Source organism: Lutra lutra, chromosome 11 (genome assembly GCF_902655055.1).
Source record: "Lutra lutra chromosome 11, mLutLut1.2, whole genome shotgun sequence".
Taxonomy (NCBI): Eukaryota; Metazoa; Chordata; class Mammalia; order Carnivora; family Mustelidae; genus Lutra; species Lutra lutra.
Window position 1 is genome coordinate 21507477 of NC_062288.1, and position 18282 is coordinate 21525758.

Below are 18282 nucleotides of genomic sequence, written 5' to 3' on the forward strand. Positions count from 1 at the left end.
TTAGGTGATGAATAGAAGTGAGTGGTTAGGAAAGAACTGAATTTACAAATGAAAACCTGACCCTTCTTTACGCAAAGGCCGGACATAGGGAATAGAGTGAAAACATAACCTCCAGGGTGGGAGAAGGAATTTGGGTGTCATAAATTCGATAAGGGATTAATATCTCAAATATAGGAAGAACTCCAACTCAAGAGGAAAACAGCCCCATTTTTAAAATGAGCAATGGTAGGGGCGCCTGGGTGGCTCAGTGGGTTAAAGCCTCTGCCTTCGGCTCAGGTCGTGATCCCAGAGTCCTGGGATCAAGCCCCGCATCAGGCTCTCTGCTCAGCAGGGAGCTTGCTTCCCTCTCTCTCTCTGCCTTGCCTCTCTGCCTACCTGTGATCTCTGTCTGTCAAATAAATAAATAAATAAATAAATCTTAAAAAAAAAATAAAAATAAAATGAGCAATGGGGGCGCTTAGGTGACTCGGTGGAGCCTCTGACTCTTGATTTTGGCTCAGGTCACAATCTCAGGGTCCTGGGTTCGGAGTCAGCTTGTCTCCATTTTACTGTTCCTCTCCTTGCTCACACTCTCAAGTAAATAAAATCTTGAAAAAATAACTAAAAATGGGCAATGGACTTGAATAAACATTTCGAAGAAGATACATAAATGGCCAGCAAGCACAGGAAAAAGATCCTCAATACTAGCCATTGGGGAAATGCAAATCAAAACCAGGAGATACTGCCTTATACCCATTAGGATGGCCACTATGAAAAAAATGGGGTGAAAAGAAACAAAAGTGTTGGTGAGGATGTGAAGAAAAAGGAATCCATTCTGTTGGTGAGAATGTAAAATGATAAACGAGGGAAAATAGTATGGCAGTTCCTCAAAAAAATTTAAAAATGTAATTACCATATGATCCAGCAATCTCAGTTCTGGATATACTCAAAAGAATCAAAAGCCAGGTCTCAAAAAAAAATAATAATTTATATCTCCATGTTCATAGCAGCACTATTCACAATAGCCAAAAGGTGAAAGCAACCCGATAGGCAAATGAATGGATAAGTAAAATGTACATACCATGAAATATTATTCAACCTTGAAAAGAAGTTCGGACACATACTACAATTGTAAAGACATTATTTGACATAATTAGCCAGTCACAAAAAGAAGAATGGTGTATGACTCCACCTATATGAGGTACTAGAGTAGTCAAATTTCTAGAGACAGAGATTAGAATGGTGGTCGCCAGGGCCTAGGGGTAGGTAGACATGGGGAGTTGATACTTATTGGGTGTAGTCTCAGTCTCACAGTTTCACAAGATGAAAAGAGTTTTGACAATTGGTTGACAATTGGTTGTGCAACAAAATGAATGGGGCCCTGCGTGGGTCAGTCAGTTGAGGGTCTGCCTTCGGCTCAGGTCATGATCCCGGGGTCCTGGGATCAAGCCCCTTAGTGGGATCAACCCTCTCCCTCTGCCCCACCTCCCTCTCTCTCTCTTTCAAATAAATAAATAAAAATCCTTATTAGAGGGGCACCTGGGTGGCTCAGTTGGTTAAGCTTCTGCCTTTGGCTCAGGTCATGATCCCAGGGTCCTGGGATTGAGCCCTGCAGCGGGCTCTCTGCTCAGCGGGAAACCCGCTTCTCACTCTCCCTCTCCCACTCCCCCTGCTTGTATTCCCTCTCTCACTGTCTCTCTCTCTCTGTCAAATAAATATAAAAAATCTTTTAAAAGGAAAGTATTTTTAAAAAATACAAAATGAATGTATTTAACACAACCAAGCTGTACACTAAAAAAATGGTTAGGGTGTGAATTTCACATGATGTGTATTTTACCACAATTAAAAAAAAAAAATCTATGTGACCTTAGAGGTAATTCTAAGAATGGATGTGGTACGTGTGAGAAAAAATTAAGAAAGTGTAAGCAGGTTACTTTGAGCCTTAAAGCCTGTCTTAACAAGTGCTTACATTAATAAAGAAAAGTATCAGGAAGAGGTTTAGGGGGAGATGATTAACTTATCTTTGAAATGTCCATTTTGAAGTGACAGTTTCATTTTGTGGTAGATAGCAGGCCCATCAACTTACTTAACAATGAAAATGTAATTCATAGAGACTAATTCTCCAACTTCTGGTGCTCTTTAACACATCAAGTCTTTCATTTTGCTCAACCTATTCTAGACACAGCCGCGGGGCTGGAGGGGGTGGGGGAGAGGGGTGAATCTTGGTCCGCTGGTTCCCTTTTGCTAGTTTTTTCATTTTACCTCAGTCTTAGAAGGAATCATAGTAGGAGTACAATTGATTTTATTATACATTAAACAACTAAGTTCCAGAATCCTGTAATTGGTAATATCTTGGGGGTCGAGGGGGGAGGACAACTTCATGCTTTTAGAGCAGTGTAAAGAGATTGCTGGCCTTGGAATAGAATCTTTTTTTTTTTTTTTTTTTAGATTTTATTTATTTATTTATTTGACAGAGAGAGATCACAAGTAGGCAGAGAGGCAGACAGAGAGAGAGAGAGGAGGAAGCAGGCTCCCTGCAGAGCAGAGAGCCCGATGAGGGACTAGATGCCAGGACCCTGAGATCATGACCTGAGCCGAAGGCAGAGGCTTAACCCACTGAGCCACCCAGGTGCCCTGGAATAGAATCTTAACACTGAGGAGGTAGAGTCTTCTCCAAATGTTATGATGATTAAATAAAACCATACAGGTAAATTACTTAGTAATATCATAACAAACATTTGTTGACATTATTTAGGTAGATACAAATATGTTACAGATCTATGTACTAAATTTTTCTACAGATGCGTAAAGACTACAATAATCTCAATAGTAATTCATACATATCTTTACTTTTTTTATTTATACGAGTAGGGGTACTGGAAAAATCAGCGGTTAGCCTCGGGCTAGCAGTGATTTAAAAATAAAAACACCATTGTAAGAGGTGCTTCGGAAAATTATGCTCCACGTGTAGCATCTGGTGGAAGAACCCAATCCTTTTCGCCGCGGAACTGAGGAGCTTAGGAACCTTTCTTTTGTGAGAGTCTGTCGCAAACCGGATCTGAGTCAGCTGAGGAACGAGGCTGCCGCACACGTTGGCGCGGTGTGTGGGGGTGGAATTGGCCTCCGCACCGCGAAACATCCATCCCGGAAGTAGTTATTGGTCGTCTCCATGCGCCGGTTCCTCGGCGTCGTAGAGTCAAGGCGCGAGGCTCGGACCGAGAGGTAGAGCTGGAGGGGACGCTAAGCGCCCTCCGCCCGGGACTCGAACCTCTGCCCCCGCGGGGCTGGTCCCGGGGCCATCATGCTGCTCCTGCCGAGTGCTGCGGACGGCCAGGGCACCGCCATCACCCACGCTCTGACCTCTGGTACGTGCCCACTCAACCCCGGCTCCGTCCCGCGTTAGCCACCCTTGCCTCAGTCTTCCACCAGCGCGACCCCAAAATAGGTCTGTCTTTGTCCCTGGAGACTAGCCCCGGGACTTGTGGGGCCGTGACGCTAGTGCCTTTTGGCTCCAGGCTCTACAGTAATCTTTGCCCAGCCTGAAAGGAAGGAGGGAGGGGGCGTCTTCTTTCTGCTCCTAGTTTCTTCCTCCTCTCCCGGCTGCTGACTCATGGACCGGCCAGGGCAGTTCGGGACCGAACCCTCTAGTACCCTAAAAAGGTTCTTGAAAGCATCTCCTTGCCAAGGCAAGAAACTGCCCGCAGCGAGCTCCCACGTGCCTCGGGTCGTACAAAGCCTTGCTGCCGGTGCTCTGTGGAACACCTCGCTCCCGCTCTGCGTTTGCTTTGACTTTTTTAAACGTCAAAACTCAAGACGCTGCTCCTTATACTCGTAGTTAGTATGAACAGGTCGTTGCCAGTACGGCTGCTGAGATTTGTGTAGACAAAGTTTTTGAAGAATGATTAAAAGAAAGTTAACTGGCTGCTGTAGTTTCTTTAACGTATAGCCCAAGACAGTCGTGGATATTGTAAACCTAGTCTCGAGTCGGCTATCCGCCTTAATTACCAGCGCCTCTTGTAGAGACAGTTGTCGGGTGTGACTTTGAGCTTATCTCGTGGCACATGTTGCGTTCTGCTTACGGAAGGCTGTGTGTAATCCTAACACCTGAAGGAAAAGGCTTGAGAGGTGATGTTCTTAAAAACTGCACCCTTACAACACAGCTAGTACTGATTGAACGGAGAGTTTGAATCCTGTCCTGTGTATGGTGCAGGAGATCTTAATTTCCCAAACCAACGAAAGCATGTAAAATCAGTTATTCTTAGGAAATTGTGACCATTAGGTACAAAGGGCAACTTACATTTGCGTTACTTATTGCTAAAAGAGTAAAGCTTTTTTCATTCATATAGGCTGAATTAAAATGGAAGTTTATTTCCCTGACTCATTACCTTTTTGGAATTGTTAACATACAGAGGTACGGTGATTTATCCCTGCTTCTCAGGAATGACGATAAAGCCTTACTTTGTGGTTTTCAAAGTGGTTTCAAAATGTGGTTTGTCATTCAGTCCTCCAAGGAAACCATAGAAGATAGATATTGTTCGTTTTACAGTTGAAGACATCCCTGACTCGTTTCACATAGTTACTAATTGTCGGAGCTAGACTAAATCCAGAGCTTCTGATTTCAGATCTAGAGCTTGTTTCACTATAGCAGAGCTGTGTCAGTAAATCCTCATTAGCTGCTTGGAAAATTGTCTTCCAGAACAAATCATTGCTCATGAATTCTTAAAAAATTTTAAAAGCTATCTGAGGGGCGCCTGGGTGGCTCAGTGGGTTAAGCCTCTGCCTTTGGCTCGGGTCATGGTCTCAGGGTCCTGGGATCGAGCCCCACATCGGGCTCTATGCTCAGCAGAGAGCCTGCTTCCCTTCCTCTCTCTCTCTGCCTCTCTGCCTGCTTGTGATCTCTGTCTGTCAAATAACTAAATAAAATGTTTAAAAAAAATAAAAATAAAAAAATAAAAGCTATCTGAATTCAGGGTTTTAATTAAGATATTTTGACTTGTTTTTGAAAATTTTTTTTGATGAGGATGGTTTATCATTTATTTTATTACAATCATTAGTCTAAAAGGAAAGCAGTTGGCAACATTTCTCCCTGCTCGTCACCTTCCTCTCATATTCTCAGAAAAGTTTTGATTTATTGTTGACATTGCTGAATGTTTTGTCAGATAACTGGAAGAGGTTGATTGAATACTCTGTAAATATTAGGAAATGATTATTGCTAACCCTCACGTTAACTGGAATGCAGGCATACCATGTTTAATGGCACTTTACTGTGCTTTGGTGATAGTGCATTTCTTACAATTGAAGATTTGTAGCAACCATCTGTTGAGCAAGTCTATCAGCACAACTTTTCCAACAGTATTTGCTTACTCTGTGTCTCTCACATTTTGGTAATAAAGTATTTCAAACTTTGTCTTGATTCTTATGGTGATCTGTGATGTGATAATGATTCGCTGACGGCTCAGATGATGGTTACCATTCTTTAGTAATGAAGTATTTTAAAATTAAGGTATATAGATGGTTTTTTAAGACCTGATGCTATTGGACTCTTAATAGACTACAGCATACTGTAAACATAACTTTTATATGCCCTGGGAAACCGAAAAATGTATTTGATTCACTTTTTTGCAGTTTTTGCCTTATTGGGGTGGTCTGGAACAAAACCTGCACTATCTCTCAGGCATCCCTGTACTGCAATTATTTCTTCAGTTGATGGTTTTAACATTACATTCTGATGCTGTTTTGATCTTATATTGCCTTGAAACAGATTTATTCCATGCAATACATTGAAGCCTCTCTTAACGCTTTCAATCACAGCCTCAACACTCTGTCAAGTTGAACCTGTGGGAAGATGGTTTGAAGCTTTTGTTAAGAGGAGAAACAGAAATGCTTCTGCCTCTTTTCAGGAACTGGAGGATAAGAAAGAATTATCAGAAGAATCAGAAGATGAAGAATTGCAGTTGGAAGAGTTTCCCATGTTGAAAACACTTGATCCCAAAGACTGGAAGGTATTTAACATCTGAATCTTTTGTTCAGTCAGATGCTTTGTGAGGTATAAGAGGTTTTCCCACGAGTTTTCCATCATTAAACCACGTTTTAAGATGCCTCAACAAGAGAACCTTAATTGAGCACCTGTTTATTGTTAAGCTCTGAGTGGGATAGCACTGATCATAGGATACTCTCTGTGCTGGAAAAATCCAGGAGGTGTTCCCAAAAAACATAATTTTTGAGCTGGCCCTAAAAGGATGACTGACCGTTTAAGAAGCAGAGAATGGAGAAAAGGTGTTCTGGGCAGAAGGAGTAGATCTGCAGAGACACAAAGGAGTAAAGAATGTATAGCACTTCTTCGGGGATTAGTGAAGAGTAGGGTGGGTAGGGTGCTTGAAGGGTAGTGGTGAGAAATTAGTCCTGAGATAAGACTCAAGACCAAATTCTTTTATACTGTCCTTTTTATGCCATGCTAACGAAGGAACTCAGATTTTATTTTCAGGACAGTAGGAAGTCTTCAAAAGTTCCTAAGCTAATTTTAGCAAAGTAATCTCCTGGCAGTACAGAAAATTGCTTGAAAAGGGAGGGCAGAGCTGGAGGGGAAGTGAATAGTTTGCTGTTAGAGGGCTAGCACAATAATCCAAGCCTGCAAATGCATACTTGAGCTAAATTTATGGCCGGGTTTTGAGGAAGAGGGAATGTGTGCTTTTTTTTGGAGGTAGACTTGATAGAGCTTGATGACCTTGACGGTGTGGTACAAGAGGAGATGTACTCAGAAGACCTCTGAGCATTCCAGTTTGAATGACCTGCTGGAGTGTGATGTCGGTCACCAATACTGGCATGCAGGAAAAAGGAAGTTTTGTGGGAAATGTGTTTGTGTTCAAGTTGGGCTGTGTCAAAATTCAGGTACTAGTAACGTACTAATGTAGTCTTCCTAGTAAATGGTTAGAAACTGGTCTGTGGTTCTGAAAGGAGGATGGATAAAGCCAGAAACATTTGCAAGTCGTTGGCAAGTTGTAGGTGGTAGTTGAACCTGGGGGAATTGAATGACATCAGCCGAGAAGAAGAATATAGACAAATAGGTATCGTAAAGCTTAAATAGGCAATGGTATAATACTTAAATATGTGTACCGTGGAATTAGAGTGCCAGAATTCAAATCTGATTCTGCCCATTAAGGCACTGGGACCTTGGGAAAGTGACTTGACACATCTGTTTCATGCAGTGAGATTGCTAACAGCTCAAAGGAGTATGGTGAGGATCAATGCAGTGATGCATGTAAAGCACTTAACCTTGTGCTTGACACGTGCTAAATACTAAACAGGCAGTGGATGATGAGTTCCTGTCTCCTAGCTCAGGAGGGTTAAATGAGAGAAAGTGTATGTCTAAAGCACTTAGGAAAGTAAATAAGCCTTCAAAATGTTAGCTAATTCACATACTGTCATTATCCATTTTAAAAGAAAAGGACTGAACCGAGTTGAGGGCCTGAATATTTAAGGGGTGGGCAGAAGGAGAAGCAGCAAAAGATACTAAGGAGGGTGAAAGAGGTAAAAAGAAAACAACAAAAGAGACATTTGGTAATTCAATTAAGTTTTTTTTGTTTTTGGTTTTTTTTTTTTTTTTAAAGATTTTATTTATTTATTTGACAGAGATCACAAGTAAGCAGAGAGGCAGGCAGAGAGAGTGGGAGAAGCAGGCTCCCTGCTGAGCAGAGAGCCCAATGCGGGGCTCGATCCCAGGACCCTGAGATCATGACCTGAGCCAAAGGCAGAGGCTTTAACCCACTGAGCCACCCAGGTGCCCCTGTTTTGTTTTTTGTTTTTTAAGATTTTATTTATCCATTTACAGAGATCACAACTGGCAGAGGCAGGCGGTTTGGGGGGGAAGCAGGCTCCCTGCTGAGCAGAGAGCCTGATGCGGGGCTTGATCCCAGAACTCTGGGATCATGACCCCAGCTGTAGGCAGAGGGTTTAACCCACTAAGCCACCCAGGTGCCCCTCAACTAAGGTTTATTAAACATCAGGCACTAGACTCTTCCAGAAACTAAGAGAGGAGGAAGTCTCAGGAAGGACGGACGAAACAGTCACCCATTGGAGAGGTCATTCACATAACATGAGTAATAATAAAAGCCACTGGGCTTGGCATACGGAGGGTAGGTGACCACAAAGAAAGCAGATCTGGTGAGTCATTGGGAGGGCCAGGAGTTACAGCTGGGTTGATTAGGAGGTGATGAACTGTAGACCACAGTGCAAAATACTCTTTCAGAGTTGGACTATTTAGAAAATACTAACTTGAGAGAAAGGCGGAGTCAGGAGAAGATAGAATTGGGGACCATTGAGGTCTACAAGAGAGAAAAGGAAGAAAGATGGAGGTCTTTAGTATAGAAAAGGGTAGGTAATGTCAGAACAAGGTACTGGGGGGGGGGGGTGCGCCTGGGTGGTTCAGTGGGTTAAGCCTCTGCCTTTGGCTCAGGTCATGATCTCAGGGTCCTGGGATTGAGCCCCACATTGGGCTCTCTGCTCAGCGGAGAGCCTGCTTCCCCCGCTCTCTCTGCCTACTTGTGGTCTCTGTCTGTCAAATAAATAAAATCTTTATTAAAAAAAAAAAACAAAGTAGCAGGGTTCGTACATTGGTTCAGTTAATTGTTTCTTTCAACAAACAGGGATCAAGCATCTGCTTTGTACCAGATGCTGTTCCAGGGCCTGAGGAGTCTGCCAAACAAGACAGTATCACTGCTCCCACATAGCTTCTATTCCAGTGAGGAGACAGACGATAAGTGAACAGTCAAGGACATGGTCACCAGGTGCTGGGCAAAGAAGTAGAACAGAGTGCAGTGATAGAGTGTCCTGATGAGTGCTGTAGGTTGAGTGGGTGGGAAATGCCTGTGGAGTTGACATTTAAGATAAAACCTGAATGACATGCAAAGATCAGGGAGAATGGCATTCCAGGCAGAGAGCTTGTGTGGGGGCAGAAAGAATTGTGTCAGGAACTGAAGAAGGCGAATGGGTAGAACATCGTGGATAAGGGAATGGTGAGGAGGTTAAGGAGCAGTAGTCACTGGAAAGCCATTGGAGAGTTGGAAGCAATAACAATTTGTAAGTACTTTAGGGGAAACAAGAAGGAACAGAGTAGGCAGAGAAGGTTGTTTTAAATAAAGTGATAGCATTTATTCTGAGACTGCAGGATGAGAAGATGGCAGCCATGTGAAGAGTGAGGGAATGTGCCAGGTGGGGAGAACAGCATTTGAGGAGAAAGGGCTTGGTGTCTCCAGTGAACTGCAACATCAGTCTTGTATTTGGAAATGAGTGACCAAGGTGGAGAGGGACAGGCCAGGAATAGTGAGTGAGAGCTGGAGGTGCTCCGTGCATCCAGGGCTCAGAGGGGAGGTCTGTGCTCGAGTGAAGTGGGCACTGATAAGCATATACAGGTACTAACTATATTCTAGCCCTGGCATTGGCTCATATCACCCAGGACCAAATTATAGAGAGAGACAAGAGAAACCCCAGAAGGGAGCTTTGCAGGTCCTAGAGAAGCCAGTAGAAGTGGCTGAAAAAAGGTACTGGAAGGTGGGAGGAAAAGAGTGAATGCACAAAAACACTAAAGGAAGGTAGTATTTCAAGGAAGGGGCAACTGTGCTGCCACTGAGAGCTGAAGTCAGGTGAGGGCAGGTGAGTGATCTTGGACTTGGCACCTGGAAATTCATACTGAAGAGAGCAGCCTCATTGACCCTGGGTGGGTGTGGGTGGAGCAGAACCAAAGTGGAGTGGTTTGAAAATGAATGCTGAAGGAGGTAAACGTGTGGACAGCCTTTTGAAGAAGTTTACAATTGACAAAGAGCAGAGAAATGGAGATAGAACGGTAACTGGAAAGGGGATCTTGGAAGTATTTTTAGGATGAGAGCTAACGGGGGCGCCTGGGTGGCTCAGTCAGTTCAGCATCTACCTTCAGGTCAGGTTGTGATCTCAGGGTCCTGGGATCACGCCTCATGTCAGGCTCCCTGATAGTGGGGAGCCTGCTTCTCCTCCTTCCTCTGCCCCTCCCCTCTGCTTGTGCTCACGTGTGTGCACTCTCTTCTCAGATAAATCAATGAAATCTTTAAAAAAAAAAAAAAAAGGATGAGAGCTAACAGCATCTTTTCATACGGGTTAAGATAATCCAGTTGAAATTTAGGAGATAACTGAAAGATGTTACTATTTTGAGGAGACTTAGAGAAGACAGGGCTCAGAAGCAAGAGGAAGGATGGAGTAGTTTTCTCTTGGTAGGACAGGCTCTTCCAGTTGTGAACAGAGGGAAAGGGAATAGGTGTGTGGATGCCAGTAGGATGGTAGGAATTCGAGTAGGATAATTTTACATTGCTCAGTTACGCAGGAGGCAGGGCTGTTGATAAGAGGGTGGAGAAGAATCTATGATATTGAGGAGACACTAGAGAAATAGTGACCTTAAGGAGTGGAAAGGGAAACCAACTGGAACAAAGTCTGATTGCCAGGCATAATAAAGAAGCCCATCCATATGAACTTTGCTTTCCTGAATTTGAAGGGAAACCAGTCAGCCCTGCTTGACTTTTTCCTTCCATGTTACATGCCCTCAACTCCCTTGCCCCCCACTCACTCCTCCAATACCAGATACACCCTTTGAGTTCTGTAGGGAGATTTCAGTTGCTGCTTCAACTTGTAAATTCACAAGGATGTTAACCAAAGCAGAGACAAAAGCAGGTATTTCCTCTCCGGAGAAGCCTCATCGCTCAGTTTTGCAAAGTTTCCATCCAAATTACCTTTCTGCTTAACATGACTCCTAGGCCTGTCATTGCCCTAGCCCAACCCTGTGGAGCTGTGATAATACTTCCCTCTGTTCTGAAATCTTATTGGCTATACCCTGATTTAAGGATGGCCATAAGATATTAGTAGGTGTTACGAGAAAAATGGGCTCAGTAATCAAAGAAGTTTGGAAAATGCTGGGTTTTGCAGGTGTGTTTGCATGGTGTTTGGTTGGTTGTTTTTTTAAATTGCAGGACTTCTCAGAGCCTTTATTAAGCTTAAGTGTATATAAATTATCACAAAGGCTATATCACAGTCCACCACATTTCCCAGACTTACTACAGAATCCATTTTATATGCAATGTCTCACTGGACTCCTATTATGGGAAGCACTATTTTAGGGTACTAGCATAAGGAATAAGATATATTGCTCCATTTCATACTTGACTCCCTTTTGTGTCTTTATCAGAACCAAGATCATTATGCAGTACTTGGACTTGGCCATGTAAGATACAAAGCTACCCAGAGACAGATCAAAGCAGCTCGTAAGTACTTAGTTCTTTTGAGATAATCCAATATCTGGAATATAGGAAGTGTTATCTTTTTTAAAAGATATGCATGATCATAGTCTGTCGTCATAAATCTATATTCAATAGCATTTGGATACATGGTCATAACATTGCATAACTACAATATCCTTTACCTTCAGAAACAGAAAAAAGCAATCATTCTCATGCATGGGAATGAGAAATGAGAAGGTGGGTGGGTGGGTGGGTGTGTTTGTGACCAATAAAGAACATTCTCCCAATGGCAAGTTTTTAAGAAATAATGTTTCAGTTCCCTTTAGAAGTATGGCCAGCTGTATTTAGTGGAAGCTACCTTGTTACTTAGGTTTTTTAATGTTATTTTGTGGTTTAGGTTACGTTTTTATTGATGCCACCTGGGTCTTCTGCCCGAGAGAGAATTATCTGATGTTTTACTGCTTTCTTCCTTAAAAAGATTAAAAATTTTGAGGGAAGTGTTGGAAACCTTGTCTTCACATGGTTTATAAAACAGCATCCCTTTAGTGCTCTACACCCCGTTTGCTTCACCTGGTTAGTAAAGTTTGATGAAAGAGGTGAAGGTGATTAGTTTTCTGTGTTTTATCTTAGGAGAATGTTCTGCCCTCCACTCTAGAGAATGGATATTGAGGTCAGAGGAGGTAAGATCATGACCATATGGAAAAGGAGTTAGTGAGTCAAGGCCAGTCAGGAGGAGAAAGTATTGTGCTTGGAGGAAGATGGCTAAATGAGACCCATCTCATGTTGAAAAATACTAGTTGAGACTAAGTATAGTAGATAAACTCAAAATTTTCTCTACTAATGCATATATTTAGGAAAATCAGAGGAGAGATATTTTTAATAAGATAAAGGAATTTATGAGATTATTTTAGATCTGTTTGGTTTCTTAAAAAGCTGGCATGGTTTTCGACTAAGCATATGTTAACGCATGTGAATAGTCCTTGCAGTATACATGAATGCCAGGGAAATTGATTTGCCATGGAGAAATATTTGCAAAGTCTTGCTATATGAAACAGCAGCATATGAATACCAAATGAGTCTTGATACATGGAAGTATGAAAACAGTTGATGTTTTAAGGTGAAGGAATTGTTTTTTTCTCTAAAATAAGAAATGTACCATGAGCTGTAAAAGAAACATTCATTAGTTTCTAAGTCCGTTCATTTTATTGGCATAATAGAAGTTAATTTTTTAATACTCTATAGCCAGAAGTTCTGCAATCCCAGTGCACCAGATTATTAACATTAAGTAGAATTATAATTCACTCTCTCCCACTATGTTGATATTCTCAGTATTTATTCAAAAGGAGACTGATGTTCTCTCTTTTTTTTTAAGATTTTATTTATTTGACAGACATCAATAGTAGGCAGAAAGGCAGGTGGGGGAGTGGGGAGCAGACTCCCCGCTGAGCAGAGAGCCTGATGTGGGGCTCGATTCCAGGACCCCAAGATCATGACCCGAGCCAAAGCAGAGGCTTAACCCACTGAGCCACTCAGGCGCCCCGAAACTGATGTTCGCTTACCTCTGTCATTATAAAAAGGGCAGCTGCTTGCTTTACTGCTTTCTGAAATTCAGTTCAAAAGTAAAAATGCAGAGTTAGTGTTTATAAATCTGTAATGATTAGCACAGAGAGGCCTCATAAAAATAAAAGTCTTACTGCATTTGAGATCCTTCAAGTGCTTACATCCTGTTACACACTACGAAAGAGTTTTCTGTTGTTTAATGCATTTTGAATTGCTATAATGAAAATTAGGAAGTCAGTGAAGGGTGAATAAAATAAGTAGTCTTTTTTTTTCCCTTCTCTGCATTATCTGAAAAGAATAAATCACTAGAAAAGTTGAATGATGGGTTAAGAGCAAGTACTTGCATACTAAAAGTGGAATTTCAGTTGCTTACATAATTTTGTTTTGAAGTAAAATAGCCACACTGGCAAATAATGCACGTAGGTTTGCTACTCTTTGCACAGAAATAAAGTCTTTGGTGATTTGAATTTTCTAAATTTAATAATTTTCAAAATGTTTCTGACATTTTAAACTGAAGCTGTTCCTTGTACTTTTTAAAAATTAAAAATCCTGTTTAGAGTCATTTTATAATAATAGCAATATGAATGTACAGTAAAAGCCTTTTTGCTAATGTACCCTCAAATCATTCCAGAAACTGTCATCAGTGGGAGGAGAAGCAGATACCTTTGAAATTCCAGTAAACAGCTGTTGTTCGCAAATTACCCTTGTTTCTTTTTCAGACTGTGTTCTTTGTGTCCTTTATTTTTAATATTGAGAAATATCTTTTGCTCCCTCCATAAGAGACAATATAAGACCGTCTCAGGACTCTCTAATATACAAGGATGAGTAAAGATTAGGCAGAAAACTCAGTGAAAAAAAAACCCAGTGCAGCATGAGGAGACTATCCAGCAAAAAATGGGAGATACCACCTCTCTTAGACTTACAAGGTTCAAAAGAAAATTTAAGCATCTCCTCATGTTTTCGGTAGAATATGAAGATACTGCTTTGGGGGTGTGGTGTAGGCATTGCAGAAAGAGACTAGGGAGAAAGAAGTAGAACTGTTTGTGGAAACTGAAAACATGAGAGCAGAACTTAGAATTCCAAAGGTTGACATAACACTTAGAAAAATAGTAAAGCAGAGGACAACCTTGAGGAATGTTCCCAAGATTCGGAGAGAAAGTATAGAGAGGAGCCAGATTTCTAAAGAAGTCAGAATAAATGTCACAAGCCGTAATTGCAAATTAAGAAGGAAACTGACCAATTTATAAGAAGATACTTCTTGGGATTGAGAATGTTTGCAGGCATGTGACTTAAATTTTACTGCCCAGCGCACTTCTTTGAAATTGCAGGAGAGCAGTGTGAGCTCGGCTGTACTGCACGGAATCTGTTTTGCCAGCAGGTGTTGGGTGCACTGCAAAGCTTTTGGCTTTACCCCACTGCCCTGGCCGCGGAAGTAGCCTCTGCTCCTTTTCTCGAGTTCCCCACAGTGCTGGGATCATCACACCTCCAAACTCTTGGGTATGATTTGATTATAGTCCCTAGGTACATAGCTTCCAAGCCCTATAGTCTGACTCTTTCAGAGATTCTGTGAGCTGCCTGATAATGTTTATTAAATTCCTTTTTTGCTTAAAACAGCTAGAAGACAAAAATGCTTCTTCTGGAATGTTAGTGAGGAAATGTGATATACTAGACTGTTAAAAAAAAAAAAATTGGAGTTCAAAAAACAAAAATGTATTTGCCAGTTTTTGAAGCCCTGCAGTATATGTAGAAATTACTAACTTTATTATGCCTATAAAAAGATTTGTACAGGGGCGCCTGGGTGGCTCAGTGGGTTAAGCCGCTGCCTTCGGCTCAGGTCATGATCTCAGAGTCCTGGGATCGAGCCCCACATCGGGCTCTCTGCTCGGCAGGGAGCCTGCTTCCTCCTCTCTCTGCCTGCCTCTCTGCCTGCTTGTGATCTCTCTCTCTCTCTGTGAAATAAATAAATAAATAAAATCTTTAAAAAAAAAAAAAAGATTTGTACATAAACGTTTATAGCAGCCATATTCACAATATCCAAAAACTGGAAACCACCCGTGTTCACCAGCAAGATCATGGATAAGCAAACTGCTGTACATTCATGCAGTAGATTAGTGCTTGGTGGTTAAAAAAAGAACAGATTACTAAGATATGCAGAAATGGTGATGAATCTCAAAACATTAGGTTGAGCAGAAAAGTTACAAAGACAAACTATAATTCCATTTACATGAAGTTCAAGAGCATGTGGGTGAAGGAGGTCAGGTGGTAGGGCATGGGAGTTGACTGGAAATAGTAAAGGGACTTCGGTGATGGAAATGGTCTGTATTTTCCTTGTTGGAAGTTAGAGGGGTGTATATAGTTGTCAAAGTTCAGTGTAAATTTTTAATTCAATAAAAGATGTGATTAAACAAATTAAAAAAAAAGTCACTTGAGAAATCAATATACTCTTTGGGGCCTAGAAAGATACAAAAATTGTATTAAGAGATTCTTTTTGTAAAAGTAAAATCATTGCCTATCAAAACTTAAGGGACAGCAGTTAGAGCTGCACCATAAGTAAGTTCATTGCCTTAAACTAATGTTACTTTTTAAAAAGAGGGAAAAATAAAATGGGCGTCCAATTCAAATGTTTAAAAGAATAGCACTAAGGAACGTGGAGAAAACAGCAGTTCCCCAAAGTGGATTTATAAAAAGAAAAAACAAATAGCGAAATACAGAAAGAAACCATTACAGAAGATATTTTTATTTATTTTTTAAGGTTTTTTGGTTTTTTTTGTTTTGTTTTTTAATTTTTAGAGAGAACAAGCGAGCAGGGGGAGGGGCAGAGACAGAAGCAGGCTCCCCACCGAGCAGGGAGCCCGACCTGGGGCTCAGTCCCAGGACCCTGAGATCATGAACTGAGCAGAAGGCAGCCACCTCACCAACTGAGCCACCCAGGTGCCCCAGAAGATATTTTTAATGGAGACCAGTATTAAATGTAATAGATGCAAAATTTTTGATTAAATGAACCTTTTGAGGGGCGCCTGGGAGGCTCGGGTCATGATAGAGCCTCAAGTTGGGCTCCCTGCTCAGCGGGGAGTCCCTCTCCCTCTGCACACCCCCTGCACTTGTGCTCTCTTTGTCTTTCTTAAATAAATAAATAAATAAAATATTTTTTTAAATAAATGAACTTTTTTGAAATTGAGGAAATTTTAAAGGCAAGTGTTTCAAAGCTTTTAATATATTAGAAAGAGAGTGCATACGAGTGGTGGGGGCAGAGGTGGGAGAGAGAATCTCCAGCTCCATTTAAACTCCGATGAGCTCGGAGCCTGATGCGGAGCTTGATTTCACAACCCTGAGATTGTGACCTGAGCCAAAACCAAGAGTCGGATGCTTAACCGACTTGAGCCATCCAGTTGTTTCTAGGAAGAAATTTTAAAAGCTATGAAAGAATTACCCCCTGAAAAAAATGTTTCTGGGGCAGCTGGTTGGCTCTATCAGAAGAGCATACAATTCTTGATCTTGGGGTTGTGAGTTTGAGCTCCACAGTGGGTGTAGAGATTACTAAAATAAGTACATTAACTTTTAAAAATAATAATAGCACATTGAACTTAACAGCACATTAAAAGAATCGTATGAACAGGTAGGGTCTCCCTCAGAAGTCCTCTTGGGAAGTATATTAATAGAGCTAAATCTATTTATAATTTAGATAATATGTGATTTCCTAAATAGTTAAAATGTATAAAAGAGTTTAATAGCCATTAATAAAACTTTGCAAAGAAATAACAGTTAATTTCTACTTTGGTAAGTATTTCATACCCACAGCCAACACGCTTAACCTTGTGGTGTTAATAATATTACCATTAAAATCCATGGCAGAAACTAACCTGCTTATTATTTTTTATGCTATTTTAAGAGTGGTTTATGAATTAAGATATTAAGAGAACTATTGGAGAAGAACTGTATTATTTGTAGGTAATACAGGCTCTACCTTAGAAAACCAAAAAACGGTTGAGGCAGGTGGCTGGATGCAGGAGAAATACACACAAATAATAGTTCTTAGAAGTTACCATCACATTTATTAGGAGGGTGTAATTATCTTAAAGATGATCCCAGGGCAAAAATAGGTAACCAGAAACAAATCTAGATTGAATTTACTGTGATAAAGGAGGCATCATACATCACTGGAGAAGGGAAGGATTCTTAGGTGTGATTAGGACTTCAGTTAATGAAAGTTTAGATATTTAATTGAATATGTTAAAATTCTTAAAAAACTTAAAGAATTTTTTTAAATGTTCAGTTTAAGCATCGAAAATACTAATGGGGGCGCCTGGGTGGCTCAGTGGGTTAAGCCGCTGCCTTCGGCTCAGGTCATGATCCCAGGTCCTGGGTTCGAGCCCCACATCGGGCTTTCTGCTCAGCAGGGAGCCTGCTTCCTCCTCTCTCTCTGCCTGCCTCTCTGCCTACTTGTGATTTCTCTCTGTCAAATAAATAAATAAAATCTTTAAAAAAAAAAAAAAAGAGTGATCAATAAGATTGTCTGCCTTTGTCTCAAGTCATGATCCCCAGGGTCCTGGGATCGAGCCCCATGTCAGGCGCTCTGATCAGCGGGAGCCTGCTTCTCCCTCTCCTCACTGCTCATGTTTTTTCTCTCTCTCTCTCAGCTAAAGTCTTAAAAAATAATTTATAATTCTACCAACAGTGCATGAAGGTTCCCTTTTCTTTGCATTCTCACCAAAGCTTAGTTCTTGACTTTTTGATAATAGCCTTTCTGACTGGTATGAGCTGATACCTCCTTGTTGTGGTTTTGGATTGAATTTTCCTGATGAACAGTGATACTGAGCATCATTTCATGTGTCTGTTGGCCATCCATATGTCCTCTTAGAAAAATGTCTATTCAGGTTTTCTGCCCATTTTTTTTTTAAGATTTTATTTATTTATTTGACAGACAGAGATCACAAGTAGGCAGAGAGGCAGGCAGAGAGGCAGGCAGAGAGAGAGAGGGGGAAGCCGGCTCCCCGCGGAGCAGAGAGCCCCATGCGGGGCTCGATCCCAGGACCCTGAGATCATGACCTGAGCCGAAGGCAGAGGCTTTAACCCACTGAGCCACCCAGGCGCCCCTCTCTGCCCATTTCTAATAGCACTATTGTTTGTTTTTTAAGATTTTATTTATGTATTTGACAGAGCACAAGCAGAGGGAATGGCAGGGAGAGGGAGAAGCAGAAGCAGACTCTGCTTGATGGGGGGTTGGATCCCAGGACCCTGAGATCATGACCTGAGCTGAAGGCAGAAGTTTAATGACTGAGCCTCCCAGGTGCCCCTATTTGGGGTTTTTTTTGGTGTTCAGTTCTAGGAGTTCTTAATGTTTTGGATATTAATCCCTTATCAGATATATCATTTGCAAATATCTTCTCCCATTTAGTAGATTGCCTTTTTAGGCCATTATGTTTCCAATTTTATTTGTGTCAAAGTATTTTCTTTTTAATTTCCTCTGTGATTTCCTCTTTGACCCATT

The 18282-nt window shown here is 41.3% G+C and overlaps 1 protein-coding gene across 5 annotated transcripts in view; it reads left to right on the forward strand.

The window, feature by feature from the left end:
• The first annotated feature begins 3067 nt into the window (after nt 1–3067).
• DNAJC2 (DnaJ heat shock protein family (Hsp40) member C2) overlaps nt 3068–18282 on the forward strand; it is a 32962-nt gene continuing 17747 nt past the window's right edge. Inside the window, exons 1-4 of one of the 5 annotated variants that reach the window (XM_047696124.1) lie at nt 3068–3344; nt 4090–4104; nt 5791–5981; nt 11183–11258. In XM_047696124.1, coding sequence (XP_047552080.1) covers nt 3281–3344; nt 4090–4104; nt 5791–5981; nt 11183–11258 — 346 coding nt within the window. In that variant the 5' untranslated portion in view covers nt 3068–3280. Of the gene's footprint in view, nt 3345–4089; nt 4105–5790; nt 5982–11182; nt 11259–11864; nt 11915–18282 lie in introns of those variants that run through there. The other 4 variants (XM_047696126.1, XM_047696125.1, XM_047696127.1 and 1 more) reach the window with 4 other exon arrangements.